The 14,166-nt window shown below is 37.1% G+C and overlaps 1 protein-coding gene across 2 annotated transcripts in view; it reads left to right on the forward strand.

Moving 5' to 3' along the window:
• Nucleotides 1-14,166, forward strand: part of LOC126483773 (WW domain-containing oxidoreductase) — a 145,759-nt gene that overhangs the window by 45,890 nt on the left and 85,703 nt on the right. For both annotated transcript variants that reach the window (XM_050106927.1, XM_050106926.1), the window contains exon 4: nucleotides 9,645-9,840. In XM_050106927.1, coding sequence (XP_049962884.1) covers nucleotides 9,645-9,840 — 196 coding nt within the window. The remainder of the gene's footprint in view (nucleotides 1-9,644; nucleotides 9,841-14,166) is intronic.

The raw sequence follows: 14,166 nt of genomic DNA on the forward strand, positions 1-14,166 counted from the left end.
GGCATGTGTTTACAGGCAACAGTCCAGTGAATATCATGTGAACAACTCGCGCTACCACTGACCTCTCGTGGTGATTCCAAGAACTTTTCAAGCCACCCTCATATGAGTGCAAGATCCTTCTGTAAACATTGTATTTTCAGATAATAAACAGGCAATATAGGCTATGAGGAAGAAGTAGGGCTGTAGCATTACGGGAGAGCATCCTTAAGTTGATATGCTTCTGCCAGGTGCCGGGCAAATAGCCTTTCTTTTTCTTTTTTTCTTTATTTTCCACTCAATCTGCTCTGGTAGGTGGCTCAGTTGTTACAGCCTGTGAAAATCAGTTGTCTCAGTCAGTTTATAATCTAGCACCCTGTTTAACTTGTCACAGTTTATCAACACAGTGCTGACAAGAGTAAAATACAGGGTGTCCCGAACCTTTTGAGTCAAACTGAAACAGGTTTCTATGGGTCCACAACTGATCATATCTGATTATATTGAGATTGGGAACCAATGGTCAAAAATTTGTATTTATTGTGTTATGGATATACACCGCATAACAACAGTGTAGCTCATAGTAATTGTTCAAAGAGACAACCACGAGTCTTGTGCATGTATTGCAACAGCACATGCCGTTCTCCCACAATCTCACAAAGGCCCCAGGTGACTGTTGAACACTGGAGCAGGCAGTTGGTGATAAACAGTGTACATCATAAACATTCTGTATACAACTTAGCTCATACCATGTGTAATGTAATGACCATAAGCATCACATCAGCGCATTAACCTGGCCACATGCACACAAGTATCCCTGGTTTCAGTTTGAAATATGGCTTCCCGGCTATTACACAAGTTGAAAATATGGTCACTATTTTTTTTTTATAAACTTAAATTTGCCATATTTCGTGACAGTACCTTTTCCATTAGACGTTTGCAAGCAAATATAAGTCTTGGCTTCAGTTGTCTAAGTATGATTCCACAATTCATCGTTGTCGGCTGCAGAAAATGACGTGGTTCAACGTGTTTCTCTCATTTTGGTGTTTCAAATACAGTTTCTTCCAATGTAGTTTCTTCTTTTCAGATAATACAAAAATAATAGTTAACATAATTCAAAATTATTTATGACTGCGACCTTCACATTGTTCTTCCGTCAACACACACCAAGAGTTAGCTTCCGACTCGGACTGACTATAGTCAAAGACTACGCCAACGTCAAAGATATTTTACACAATCAGTTTCTTTGCTATTCTTAAATACATTTTCTAATAGTAATCAATATGCTTTTACTCTCAAAAACAGAAGTAAATTAACATATAATAAGACAAATTATAATAAATTCTGACAAAAATATAAGAAAACATTTTCAATTCAGTATCAACAAATACGGTAAAAAAATAACATCTCCCAGATCCATTACAACTGCTCCCCAGGGCTTTTGTTGTTATGGACATATACAACAAAATCCCGACAACACTCAGTGATGGATCTGTATTACACAATTAGTACATTAATGATGCAGTCTGATAACCTCTTCCAAATTTGGACTCTTTGAATCTGTGGACTTGTTACTGGCTGTTGTTGCAATGATACTTCCCCATCAATCCCATACACAAAAATTTCAAGTAAAGAAATTATTTAACATGACAAATATACATGGTATAAAACATACATGAGAAATATTCTAACATACAGCATACAGATTGAAAATAATAGAAAGGTAAAACTCATTTCCTAGAATAAGATTTAATTAATTTTTTTTTATATTAATGTTAATTTCATTATGCTTACATATTGTAACAGTAAAAATGATACTGCACATATATAGTGTAATGTGTTTTTCTCTATATTTGCCTTTTATATATATATATATATATATATATATATATATATATATATATATATATATATATATATATATATATATATATATATATATTTTAACTTCTGATTTTTTTAAATTTTTATATTTTTTTATTAGTCATGGTTTCTTTTTTGTTTTTTGTATATTTTTTTTCTTATGATTTTCTTTTTAAATTTATTTTACTCATGGTTTTTTTATTTTGTATTTTTTTTATGATTTTCTTCTTTTAGTACAGCTAAAGATACATCAGTATTATCTAAATTTTTTACAATTATTTATGTACACTTTCCTCTCTACTACAATATTACTACAAGTCACATTTTTATGAAGAGTACTTTTGCTCCCCACAACATCAGTATAAACAACAATAAACTGCTCATATATCATGAGGCTTTATCTAAAATTGGTTTTGAAACTTATACCTTTGCATGCATGTCCTCACATGCATGCCTTCACCTGCAAGGAAGACTTAGCTTCCAAAATTAGAAAAATTCAGAAATGCTCACTAGGGAGACTTTTTTTGTAAAAAAGTAAAAATAAATCTTTCTCTCATTCTTTGTTACATCAGTGTTTTTTTTCATCAGTTTCAATTAACATGTGACTTCAAATTATTAATTTATACATGCAAATATACATACTTGGTTGTACAGGTAGTTTTGTTCTAACAAGCGTATTCCAGTGGAGGACTTTTGTTTTAGATGATAATAGATTATTTAAATTTTTGAAATTATGATTTCTGTTTATACAGTTTTAAAGAGACAACATTCCTGAGACCAAATAATTTCTTTGACTTAGGCTACACCAAACGATAAGCATTAGGGTGTGGATTTTCTATGACTTTTCTCATGCTTGAGCAACATTCTGCTTGCAAATGCTATAGTACAATTTATCTTAACTCCATTCTCTACTCTTTCTTGAAATAACTCTGCTCCAAGCCCATAATTACTGCTATCAGTGTTCAAACAAAATGATAAATTAAAATCAGGTCTGTGTAATAAGTGTTGCTTCCTCAACTCTTGCTTAATTTTATCAAACTCTTCCTGACAACTTTTATCCCAAACCCAAACAGTGTTTTTCTTAAGTAACTGACTTAAACATGGTGCATTCAGACTCTGATCACTTATATGTTTTCGGTAATAACCGCATAACCCAAAGAACGACTTTAATTGTTTTTTAGTCTTAGGAATAGGAATTTCTGAAATTGCTTTAATTTTTTCTGGATCTGCCAAAATTCCCTTGTCTGTGACAACATGACCCAAAAATTTTAATTCAGAAACTGCAAATTTACATTTCTCTAATTTCAATGTCATCCCCCCTTTTCTAAGTTTTTCACAAACTGACTTCAAAATCAAAAAATGTTCCTCCCAATTTTTCTCTGTAACCAAAATGTCATCTACATAGATTATCAGTTTAGACGCAAGTTCTTGCCCCAGTACATGATCCAAAGCTCTTATAAATTCGGAAACAGAAGAATTTAACCCAAATGGCACAACACAATATTGGTAACTCTTACCATTGTACAAGAAAGCAGTATATTTTCTAGTATTAACCGAAAGTGGTACCTGATGAAAACCCGAAGTTAGATCCAAACTTGACATATATTTTATATCTGTAAATTTATAGAGTAACTCATCAATATTTTCAGGATGGTCTGTCTGTCTGAACAAAATTTTGTTTAAGTGTCTAGAGTCCAAAACCAATCTTACTCCACCATCTTTTTTCAAAACTACTACTAGAGGATTATTATATGCACTGATACTCCTTTCTATTATATTACATCCTTCCATCTTTTTCAGCTCTTTCTCAACAGCAGGTCTTTTTGATATTGCAATAGTGTATGGTTTTATGAAAAATGGTTCATGAGGTTTTACCTGAAGCTCACACTGGTAACCCTTTACCCTACCAGGTATGTCACTAAAAACATCACTGTATTCCCACAGCAGATTTTCTAACTGTTGTTTTTGCTCCCCAGATAAATTTTGTGTTTCTGAAATTTTCAAATTTACTAAATTCCCAAATTCAACTTCATCAGTATCAAATCTATGAATTTCAATATTCTCCAATCTATTTTCTTTTAGTAAATTAATACTGTCAAAATTTCCATTACTCTGATCACCAAGTGTGTCACAAAATTTGTCTGAATGTATTCCCTTTCACTAGTTTCTATCAAAAGTTTTCTTCCAACCCAATCAAATGCTGTATTTACTTTTACTATCCAATTCATACCCAAAAGAAAATCCTCATTAAATTCCTGAATTACAAAACATCCATGTGTGAACAACTTGCCTTCAATTAAAAGTGTCACTAAAGCCTGGCTTTTTACCAATTTACTGCTCTTCCCAGTAGCACCTTTTATCTTTACCCCAACAACTGGCATTTCAACATAATCTTTCCCCACTTTCAATTTTTTGCTTAATCTTTCAGATATTCCCGAGATCTCACTTCCTGTATCAATTAAACATTTACCAATCCATGACCCAATTTGAACTTTTATATAAGGACTGCAAAATTGATCACTTTTCTCAGAACCTGTATTCTCATGTAATAAATCACTTTCAATTTCCCCAAACCTATACTTATCAGAATCATATGGTATACCATTATATGTATTATTTGTCACAGTTATAAAATTTGCACAAGATACAAAATTGTCATTAGTACTCTCTATTATCTCAAATAGCCAAGAATTTTCATCCAAATCACATTGTATACTATTGAAGTACTTATCCTTCAGCTTTTCAAAAATAAAATATCTCATCTTTTTCCACCACTCAGGACACACAGTTTCACATACATTAATAAGCATCTTTCTAAAGTTCTTGTCAAAAGAAATAGTTTCACTGTTCAGCCATATATTCATAAGAAATGTGTGTGTATCATTAGTATCTGTAAAAGTTTCACTTAGGTTAGAAGTTATACATGTGTCATCGTTATTTGTGTAATCAGATTCTTTACCAAGAACATCAAAATTCACACTTTAGACACATCCAGCTTGTGAGCTTTATTCATCCTGGTAACATCCCTGGGAATTTCTATAATATTCTCACTATTTAATCCATTTTCAACCATGTGTATACCCAACTCCCTATTTAAACTAATGAAATACCTTTCCTCAACATCATCATCAATACCATTACCATCATTATCAACTTTATCAACAACATCATTATCATTACACATATTCAGGTCATACACAATCAAATTATCCCCCAAAATATTATTTCCCCTTTCTAAAGTTACCAGATCCCTTTCACCAACATTTTCATTCTCACAGCATGCATTCTCTCTTTCATTCACACACATCTCTGAACTACTACAAATTACATCATCTGACAAAGTGTTGTTCTTTTCTACCCAAGTGTAAAACTCTGTTAAATTAAATGAATCACAATTACTTGTATCTACTGTATGTTCTTGTGTATTGAAAATGTTATCTTTATCATTATTATTTTCCTCTTGAAATTTCTTCAATAAGTAACAACTAATCACCTCATGTGATAGCTTAGGTTTGGAACTGACCTGTTTGGGTTTATGATAGTCACATCCATTGGTCCTTTCATCATGCTCACCTTCTGCCTCAACCTTGCGGACCTTCAAGGGGGCGTCTACTCGTTTTTTATTTCCGGTTCCTGTTTGAACTGCTAATTATGGTTCTGCCAATGTCTCTGATCAACATTTCTGATCCCATTCCTATGCCAAACATTACCTGATTGTTGGTAGTTTCTATCAAAATTTCTGTGATTTTGATCCCTAAAGTGTTCTCTATTTTGTTGATTATTAACGAGAAAATGTTGTTCTTGTTCTGGATAAAAATTATGGTCCTTCTTTTCAAAATTGTTATATCCCCCTGAATTTTGACTGACACCATGATAATTGTTTTGTTCCCTTTTTTGAAAGTTGTCATTTCCCCAATTTTGACCATTACCTTTCTGAATAAACCCACTGTGTGTTCTTGTTGTTACCCTATCCAACTTTTCAATATAATTGAGAAACTGCTCTACATTACTATCAGGACAATGAACTAAACTCAACTGCATTGCTGATGGCAATCTTCTCTTTAAGGTATCAATTTTGATCAAGTCATCCAAAGGTTTTGTTAAATGAATAAGTTTTTGAAGTTCACTTTTGCAAAATTGTTTCATGTTCCCATCTGATTCCCTATAGTTTCGCCCATTCAAAAATTCACTTTTGATTCTAGTTTGTTTAAAATCATCCCAAATTTTTTCCAAAAATTTTGATTCAAATTCTGAAAAGGTCATCCCTAAAGTTACAATCTGGTTTGCCCAAGTCAAAGCTTCCCCTTACAAGAATTTTTTCACAAATTTAATTTTTATTTCATCTGGTGAGTGAGGTAAAAAACAATCCTTACAATACTGCATAAAATCAACGGGATGTAAGGGCCCATCTACCGAAAAGTGCTTCACTGGAATATTAGATATAAGATTACACGTGTTGACATTGTAATTTTTGCTTTGAAATTCAATGTCAAAACTTTCAATTTTTTCGCCAAGTTTTTTGACAGATTTTTTGTTTTCCAAATCATAGCATTCTACTTTTTCTTCTAGAGTAACCAAACGATTGTCAGTTTCTTGTTGTACATTTTTAACTAAAACTTTTGTATTCTCATCCAAATTTTTAATTTCCCCTTTTATCTCATTAAAATCAATTAAATTTCTTTCCCTATCTACCAGTAACTCATTTTTTACAGTATTAATTTCACCGCTCAATTTAACATCATTTTCATTTACTTTTGCTTCCACAGATTCAATTTTTTCCTCAACACTGCCAACTCTGTTCGAAAGCTCACCCACTTGGGTATTGACTGCTTGGAATTGCAACAAAATGTTATCAATTTTTTCATCCCAGTAAGTCTTATTGTCGTCAACTGACTGTTTAATTTCTTTCGTGAAATTTACAAGAAAACTTTTTAAATCAAATTGATCGGTTCTTTCTCTTTCATTTGACCTGTCCTGATGTTCGAAGTCTATTAAATTACTACTTTCTACTTTAGGCACAATACTCTCGAAAATCTCATAAGTCATTGTGAAGAACAAAAATTTACACACAACAATATAAAACAAGATAAAAATATTGTTTTAACAAAATACGAGGGTTTCGTGACTTATCTGGAACACACTTCTACTGTTGCAAAACCACGTTTTCCATCCATGTGATTGTTGACCAAAATTCTTGAAGTATTTTCTTCTGTCGAAAATTATATTTTTCGCCGAAACATTTCTTCTCCAAAACTTTTACTTCCCGATGAACACAAACACTGTAACACACATTCTGAAGAAACTGGTATTAACACACAAAAATTTTCTTCCTCGTAGCACTGTTGAAGATCTCGTGAACACAATATCCCGGCTACAGTCTCCAGTTGAAATATGGCTTCCCGGCTATTACACAAGTTGAAAATATGGTCACTATTTTTTTTTTATAAACTTAAATTTGCCATATTTCGTGACAGTACCTTTTCCATTAGACGTTTGCAAGCAAATATAAGTCTTGGCTTCAGTTGTCTAAGTATGATTCCACAATGCATCGTTGTCGGCTGCAGAAAATGACGTGGTTCAACGTGTTTCTCTCATTTTGGTGTTTCAAATACAGTTTCTTCCAATGTAGTTTCTTCTTTTCAGATAATACAAAAATAATAGTTAACATAATTCAAAATTATTTATGACTGCGACCTTCACATTGTTCTTCCGTCAACACACACCAAGAGTTAGCTTCCGACTCGGACTGACTATAGTCAAAGACTACGCCAACGTCAAAGATATTTTACACAATCAGTTTCTTTGCTATTCTTAAATACATTTTCTAATAGTAATCAATATGCTTTTACTCTCAAAAACAGAAGTAAATTAACATATAATAAGACAAATTATAATAAATTCTGACAAAAATATAAGAAAACATTTTCAATTCAGTATCAACAAATACGGTAAAAAAATAACATCTCCCAGATCCATTACAAGTTGCCCATTGCATCAGACAGTTTGTGACGTGATTATAGTGAGTTGTGTTACTGTGTACAGTTGAAGATGGAACGTTACTCATTATGAGAGTTGGCAGATAAGCATTTAATGTACAGTGAGTGTGGTGTGCGTACTGTAAGACCTTCGGTTCACACACCATCAGATTATTTGACTTGTCGCTCTAATGAAGTAGGCGTCAGCAATATGTCTCGTGGTCTTATTGTGGCGTGTTTATCTTCTGCCATTAGGTCAGACGATAGAAATGTCACTTGCACGCTTAGAGTAGCAGATTGAAGGTGACCAACTTTAAACACAACTTGATTAATTTTCACACACATTTATTAAAATAATAAAAAGCATAGACATTACATAACTTGATTCCGGATGCTGTTTACAATTGACAATCTGAAGTTCCTTTGTTCTTGGTACGTTGATCTTATTCTCACATATCTCTGATACTTGACAAAGTGTCTATGCATTTATCTTCATGGCTATGTACAGGAATATGATAATCTTATTAGGCGCAGACTGAAACTTGACTATAGACTGGTACAGACTGGTGCAGACAAATGCAGACTGACTAATCGGAGGTCTCTACACTCGTTATAATACCTCGCGCGTTCATGTATCACTGCGCGAGTGTGATCCGCTAGGAGAAAAGGTTCTACGTTAGCAGCAGTCTCATTGGCTGCATTATATATTAATACGTGGATCGGCGGAAGCAGAATTTGGTCTGTCTCTAAGGCAGCGCCATCTCATAGTGCGGAGACAGACCAGCGCTGCACCTGCTCTGTTGTGCTTAGCGGGGCACGCTCTAGTGGGAAAGTTGTGTATGCGCTGACTACGTGGAACTATGTACACAACAGTGAGGCAGGATGTGGTGTCTGTAAATCAGCACAAATGTGCAGAGAATGTTTTCCGAACAGGGGTACTAATTGGAAGAAGTCTATCTCCATGGATACCAACTTACAAGAGATGGGATCATTCACGGATCAGAGAGCTGGCCGAGATTTCCACCGAAGACATGTCCAGACACCAGACTTTGAGGACACAGTGTTGGATTGTGTGGCCAACCATCCAGCAACAAGCACCCTTCAGTGTGGCCATGAAATGCACACTTGGAAGTAAAAGTGTGTAGAGTGCTGGTGGAACAACTATTGCATCCCTATCGTAGAACATGTGCAAGCACTGGGGTCAACAGACAGTGAGCCCTGCATTCACTTCTGTCAGTGTTTTATCCACCACAGTGCTGTAGAGCATAACTTCGTACAGTTTGTATTGTTTACAGAGAAGGTCTCATTCACCATTGATTATGTTTTTAACAGTAACAGCAGCAGTGAGGCATACATACTCTCATTGTTGGTTTGGAAGGAGAGGTCCTGTTCCATGGTCTGCACGATTGCTGGATGTCACATCTCTGGACTTTCTCCTATGGGGTTACGTCAAGCATTGGTGTGTGAAACCTCCTTAGAAGTGGATGAAGACCTGCTGCTAGAGGCCAAGCTTTGTGTCTCCTGGCACAACAGACACTAGTGATCTTTGAAAGAGTGCGGCAGAACTTCATACACCATTGCCATGCATGCATTGAGACTGGCAGTTATCACATTGAACAATTATTATGAGCTATGTTGTTGTCATGCGGTGTATGCTTTGTATGTCCATAACACAACAAGTATGCATTTCCAGCTGTTGGTTCCCCGTCTCAATAAAATCAATTTTTTCATCCACTATCACCCATTTCAATTTCACCCAAATGGTTTGAGGCACACTGTATTAGTGTCTATGTCATGTATTTAAATACTAATCTGCAGTTTTTGTTTTTGTAGGCTATGAAACAGCAAGATCATTAGCATTCCATGGATGCATCGTAGTATTTGCTTGTCGCAGTCAGTCGAGGGCTGAGGCAGCTATAGCAAGAATTCAAGCTGAAAGACCAAATGCTCGATGTAATTTCATTGAGTTAGATCTTTGTTCACTGGCAAGTGTGAAGATGTTTGTCGTCAATTTTAGACACATATACCAGTAAGTTTAATTCTATACTTTTATGTTTAATCATTTTTAGTACCTAGAGACTGAAAGATATGATTCAAATTTGGCCATAAGAAGTGTCTCGCTGCTTCAGCAAGTTGGTCCCTGTAGCATGAAACAGGTTCACATATGCCTATTTCCCTGCTGCCTGTTCCTTGTGAGCCTTCTGCTCTGTAGCTAATAAGTTGAAATCATAAAGGGAAATTTATGTGCAATATATTTTAAGTTATAGTGAAGTATTCTGTTACTGTAACACTTGAAGCAGGTGGTCTATTAAAGTAACCATCAGTGTTGTCCATCTTCATCTAAATCATTTTAGTTTCGAGATTAGTAGTAACCCCCTTCTCATGATAGTTATTTAAGCCAATACATAAGTCACTACCACTGATGCGGCATCTTAACTTGCAGCTCACATTCAATTCTGTTCCACATACTATGTGCACAGATCTTCAGAGTCTTTGAGAGCATCATAAAGGAATAAAATGCTATGTTTTCAAATTGTGTCGATTGAGTTGTAATCCTTCACAGTGACATCTTTCGAAAGTTCATTGTAACTAGGAGTTTAAACAGCTGACTGCTCGTAATAAAGTTTCTGCTATATATGTACAAAAAAACGGAATCCAAAATCTTCCGTAAATTGGCAGAATTTACACATGTACCAGAAGGTGGGTCAAGTAGTCTGCAACAAATTGAACACTGCTGTGGAGCTCATAACATAGAGCACAAGTAGCTGACAACACCCTTGAAATGCCATTCCATGTATTTGGAGTAAGAGTGAATATGGTGGTAATAGTTTTTTTTAATGCTCTCAATCTCTGCATCTAATAGGAAGATTTTCATTTGTGAAAAGCACACTGCTACAGAAAAGCAATCTCAAGAGCAGTATTCTGCAGTAGCGGTTTATGATAACCTCCAAGAAAAAACCCACACCGTATTTATTTGTTTCATTGTATTAGTATAGTAACTGCTTAAGAAAGTGAAGTTGTGCAGAAAGTATATTGTGTTTTCTATAGCTCTACATTGCCCAAAACGTATCGATCATTGCTGTTACAATACTTATCTCATCAAGCAATTAGTTTTGGAAGTTGTGACCGAGCGAGGTGGCGCAGTGGTTTGCACACTGGACTCGCATTCGGGAGTACGACGGTTCAATCCCGTCTCCAGCCATCCTGATTTAGGTTTTCCGTGATTTTCCTAAATCATTTCAGGCAAATGCCGGGATGGTTCCTTTGAAAGGGCACGGCCGATTTCCTTCCCCATCCTTCCCTAACCCGAGCTTGCGCTCCGTCTCTAATGACCTCGTTGTCGACGGGACGTTAAAACAACACTAACCTAACCTAACCTTTTGGAAGTTGTCACTGACTGTTCTTATGTAGCTGTTTGCTACCAACTGATCTCACAGATTAACGTACATGCAGTCATCACAGAAAGTAAAACATCAACAATAAGAATTTTATCTTTCATGAAATTTATGCATTGTTTCAAACTGCCCAATTTTCTCACAATATGTAGTGTTTACTTTATACTTAAACTACCAAAATTTTCACCATTGCGCGAAACACAAAAACAAAACCACATGCGCACGCGTACGCACACATGGTTACAAATCTCCAGAAAATCCAGTTTCTGTTTATTAATAACTTACAAAAATGACAATATTAGTTAGAATACTAGAAAAGGATAATTGCTCTCACCGTATAGCGGAGATGCTGAGTCGCAGAAAGGCAAGCAAAGCTTTTGTCCAAATAGGCCTCCATCAGAATTAGACTACACCCCCCCCCCCCCCCCCCCCACACACACACACACACACACATATTCAATTCTGTTCCACATACTATGTGCACAAGTCTTCAGAGTCTTTGAGAGCATCATAAAGGAATAAAATGCTCTGCGACCACAATCTCTGGCTGCCAAGGTCAAACAGCAAGCAGCAGCACATGATTGGAGATGCAAACTGAGTCGTGGGGGTAAGGAGGAGGCTGAAGTAGGGAGAGGGAAGAATGCAAGGTTGGGGTGGAGGACAGCAAAGTTCTACTTGTGCAAGCATACAGGAACGAGGTTGGGAGAGGGTAGAGCAGCTAGGGCAGTCTGAAGAGTAGATGGTAGGCAGGGGGGAGGGGGCTGCGGAAAAGGAGAGAAGTAAAAAGACCATGGGTTTGTTGATGGAATAGAGGGATGTGTTGCTTGAATAGGAATAGGAACAGGGAAGGGGATTGCTGGGTAAAGGCCACGAGGATTATGGGAATGTAGGATATATTGTAGGGAGATTTCCCACCTGTGCAGTTCAGAAAAGTTGGTGTTGTTGGGAAGGATCCAGATGACACAGACAGCAAAGCAGTCATTTAAATACATGGCAAAGGCTGGAACATGTTTAGTTTCAATTTTTTGCTTGAACATATTTGCTTGAAACTCTGCCTTCTCGCAATGTAACATTATGGTTTCTTAAAATTTCACTATGATGATAACATCATAGAGGATCAAAATCTACGTTAATGTACCAAACAGTTATTTGCACCCAGTTGGCTGTGTGATTCCTATGTTTAAAACTATATGAAATGAAGAATGTCGCATTGGGCAGCGTGGTCAGCATCTGGGTGGTCCAGCTGTTTCCTGCCCAGTTTGTTGGTAGCCATTCATGCGGACAGGCAGCATGTTGGTTGTTATTCCCACATAGAATGCAGCACAGTGGTTGGAGCTGAGCTTGTAGACCATATGACTGGTTTCACAGGTAGCCCTGCCTTTGAGGGGATAGGTGATGCTAATGACCAGACTGAAGTAGGTGGTGGTAGGAGGATGTATGGGACAGGTCTTGCATCTAGGTCTATTACAAGGGCATGTGCCATGAGGGATTGGGAGCAAGAGTTGTGTAAGGATGGATGAGTACATTGTGTAGGTTTGGTGGATGGTGGGATACCACTGTGGGAGGGGTATGAAGGATAGTGGGCAGGACATTTCCCATTTCAGGGCACGACGAGAGGTAACCGAAACCCTGGCAGAGAATGTAATTCAGTTACTCCAATCCTGAATGGTACTGAGTCACAAGGGGACTGCTGCTCTGTGGCCGAATGATGCGGTTTTGGGAGGTGGAAGGTCACTGGAGAGATAAGGCACGGGAGATCTACTTTTGTACAAGGTTGATAGTGTAATTATGGTCTGTGAAGGCCTCAGTGAGCCCTGGTATATTTCAAGAGGCACTGCTCATCACTACAGATGCAACGGCCATGGGTGGCTAGGCTTGTGTGTGAGAGCCTTCTTGTTACGGAATGGATGGTAGCTTTCAAAGTGGAGTGATTGGTAGCTTTGATACGAATGGAGATACTAATGTAGCCATCTTTGAGATGGAGGTCAACACCGAGAAAGGTGGCTTGTTGGGTGGACGAGGATGAGGTGAGGTGAATGGGTAGATGATTTTGAGGTTCTGGAGACAAAGATGTCACCAGTCAATCTGAACCAGGTAAGGGGTTTGGGATTCTGGGTGGTTAGAAAGGATTTCTCTAGATGACCCGTGTATAGGTTGGTAGAGGATGATGCCATGCGGATGCCCATAGCCATACCCCGGATTTCTTTGTAAGTTATGCCTTCCAAGGTGAAGTAATTGTTGATGAGGATATACTTGGCCATGGTGACTGGGAAGGAGGTTGAAGGTTTGGAATCCATCGAGCATTGGGAACGGTAGTGTTCAATAGTGGCAAGGCCACTGACTGTAAACTGCTGCTTGTGTGTGTGTGTGTGTGTGTGTATGTGTGTGTGTGTGTGTGTTTGTATTTATTGTCTAATTCTGATGAAGATGAAGGCCCGTTTCGTCAAAAGTTTCGTTTGACAGTCTTTTTGTTGTACTTATCTGCGACTCAGCATCTCCGCTTTATGGTGAGTAGCAACTATCCTTTCCTATGAACACAGTTTGATGTTGCATAGCGCCAGCGTGGTTTCACGCCGAAGGGAAGCTGATGGAGGGAAGCTGGTCACACAAGTTATCATCCACTACCGAACATGCAAGTGAGTAAACAGGAACAATGATGAGTGATTCGATTTTTGGCGGTGGAGGGAGTTGGAGACCGTGAAATGTATCGACGGATGAAGGCTGTGTCATTCAAGTGTTGTGGAATGGCGCAAACAATTCCTTGAGGGCCACAAGTCACTGGAAGACAATGCTTGTCTTGGACAGGCTCAGCATGTCATCACAATGGAAATTGTTGCGGAAGTGAATTCTTTAGTCTTGGACAACTGCAGAATCATCGTTGATGAGATCTGTCAGTTACTGGGCATTAGCGTGGGTACTGCACACACCATAATGCATCAACACTTGAACTTTAAAAATCT

Source organism: Schistocerca serialis, chromosome 6, assembly GCF_023864345.2.
Source record: "Schistocerca serialis cubense isolate TAMUIC-IGC-003099 chromosome 6, iqSchSeri2.2, whole genome shotgun sequence".
Classification (NCBI taxonomy): domain Eukaryota; kingdom Metazoa; phylum Arthropoda; class Insecta; order Orthoptera; family Acrididae; genus Schistocerca; species Schistocerca serialis.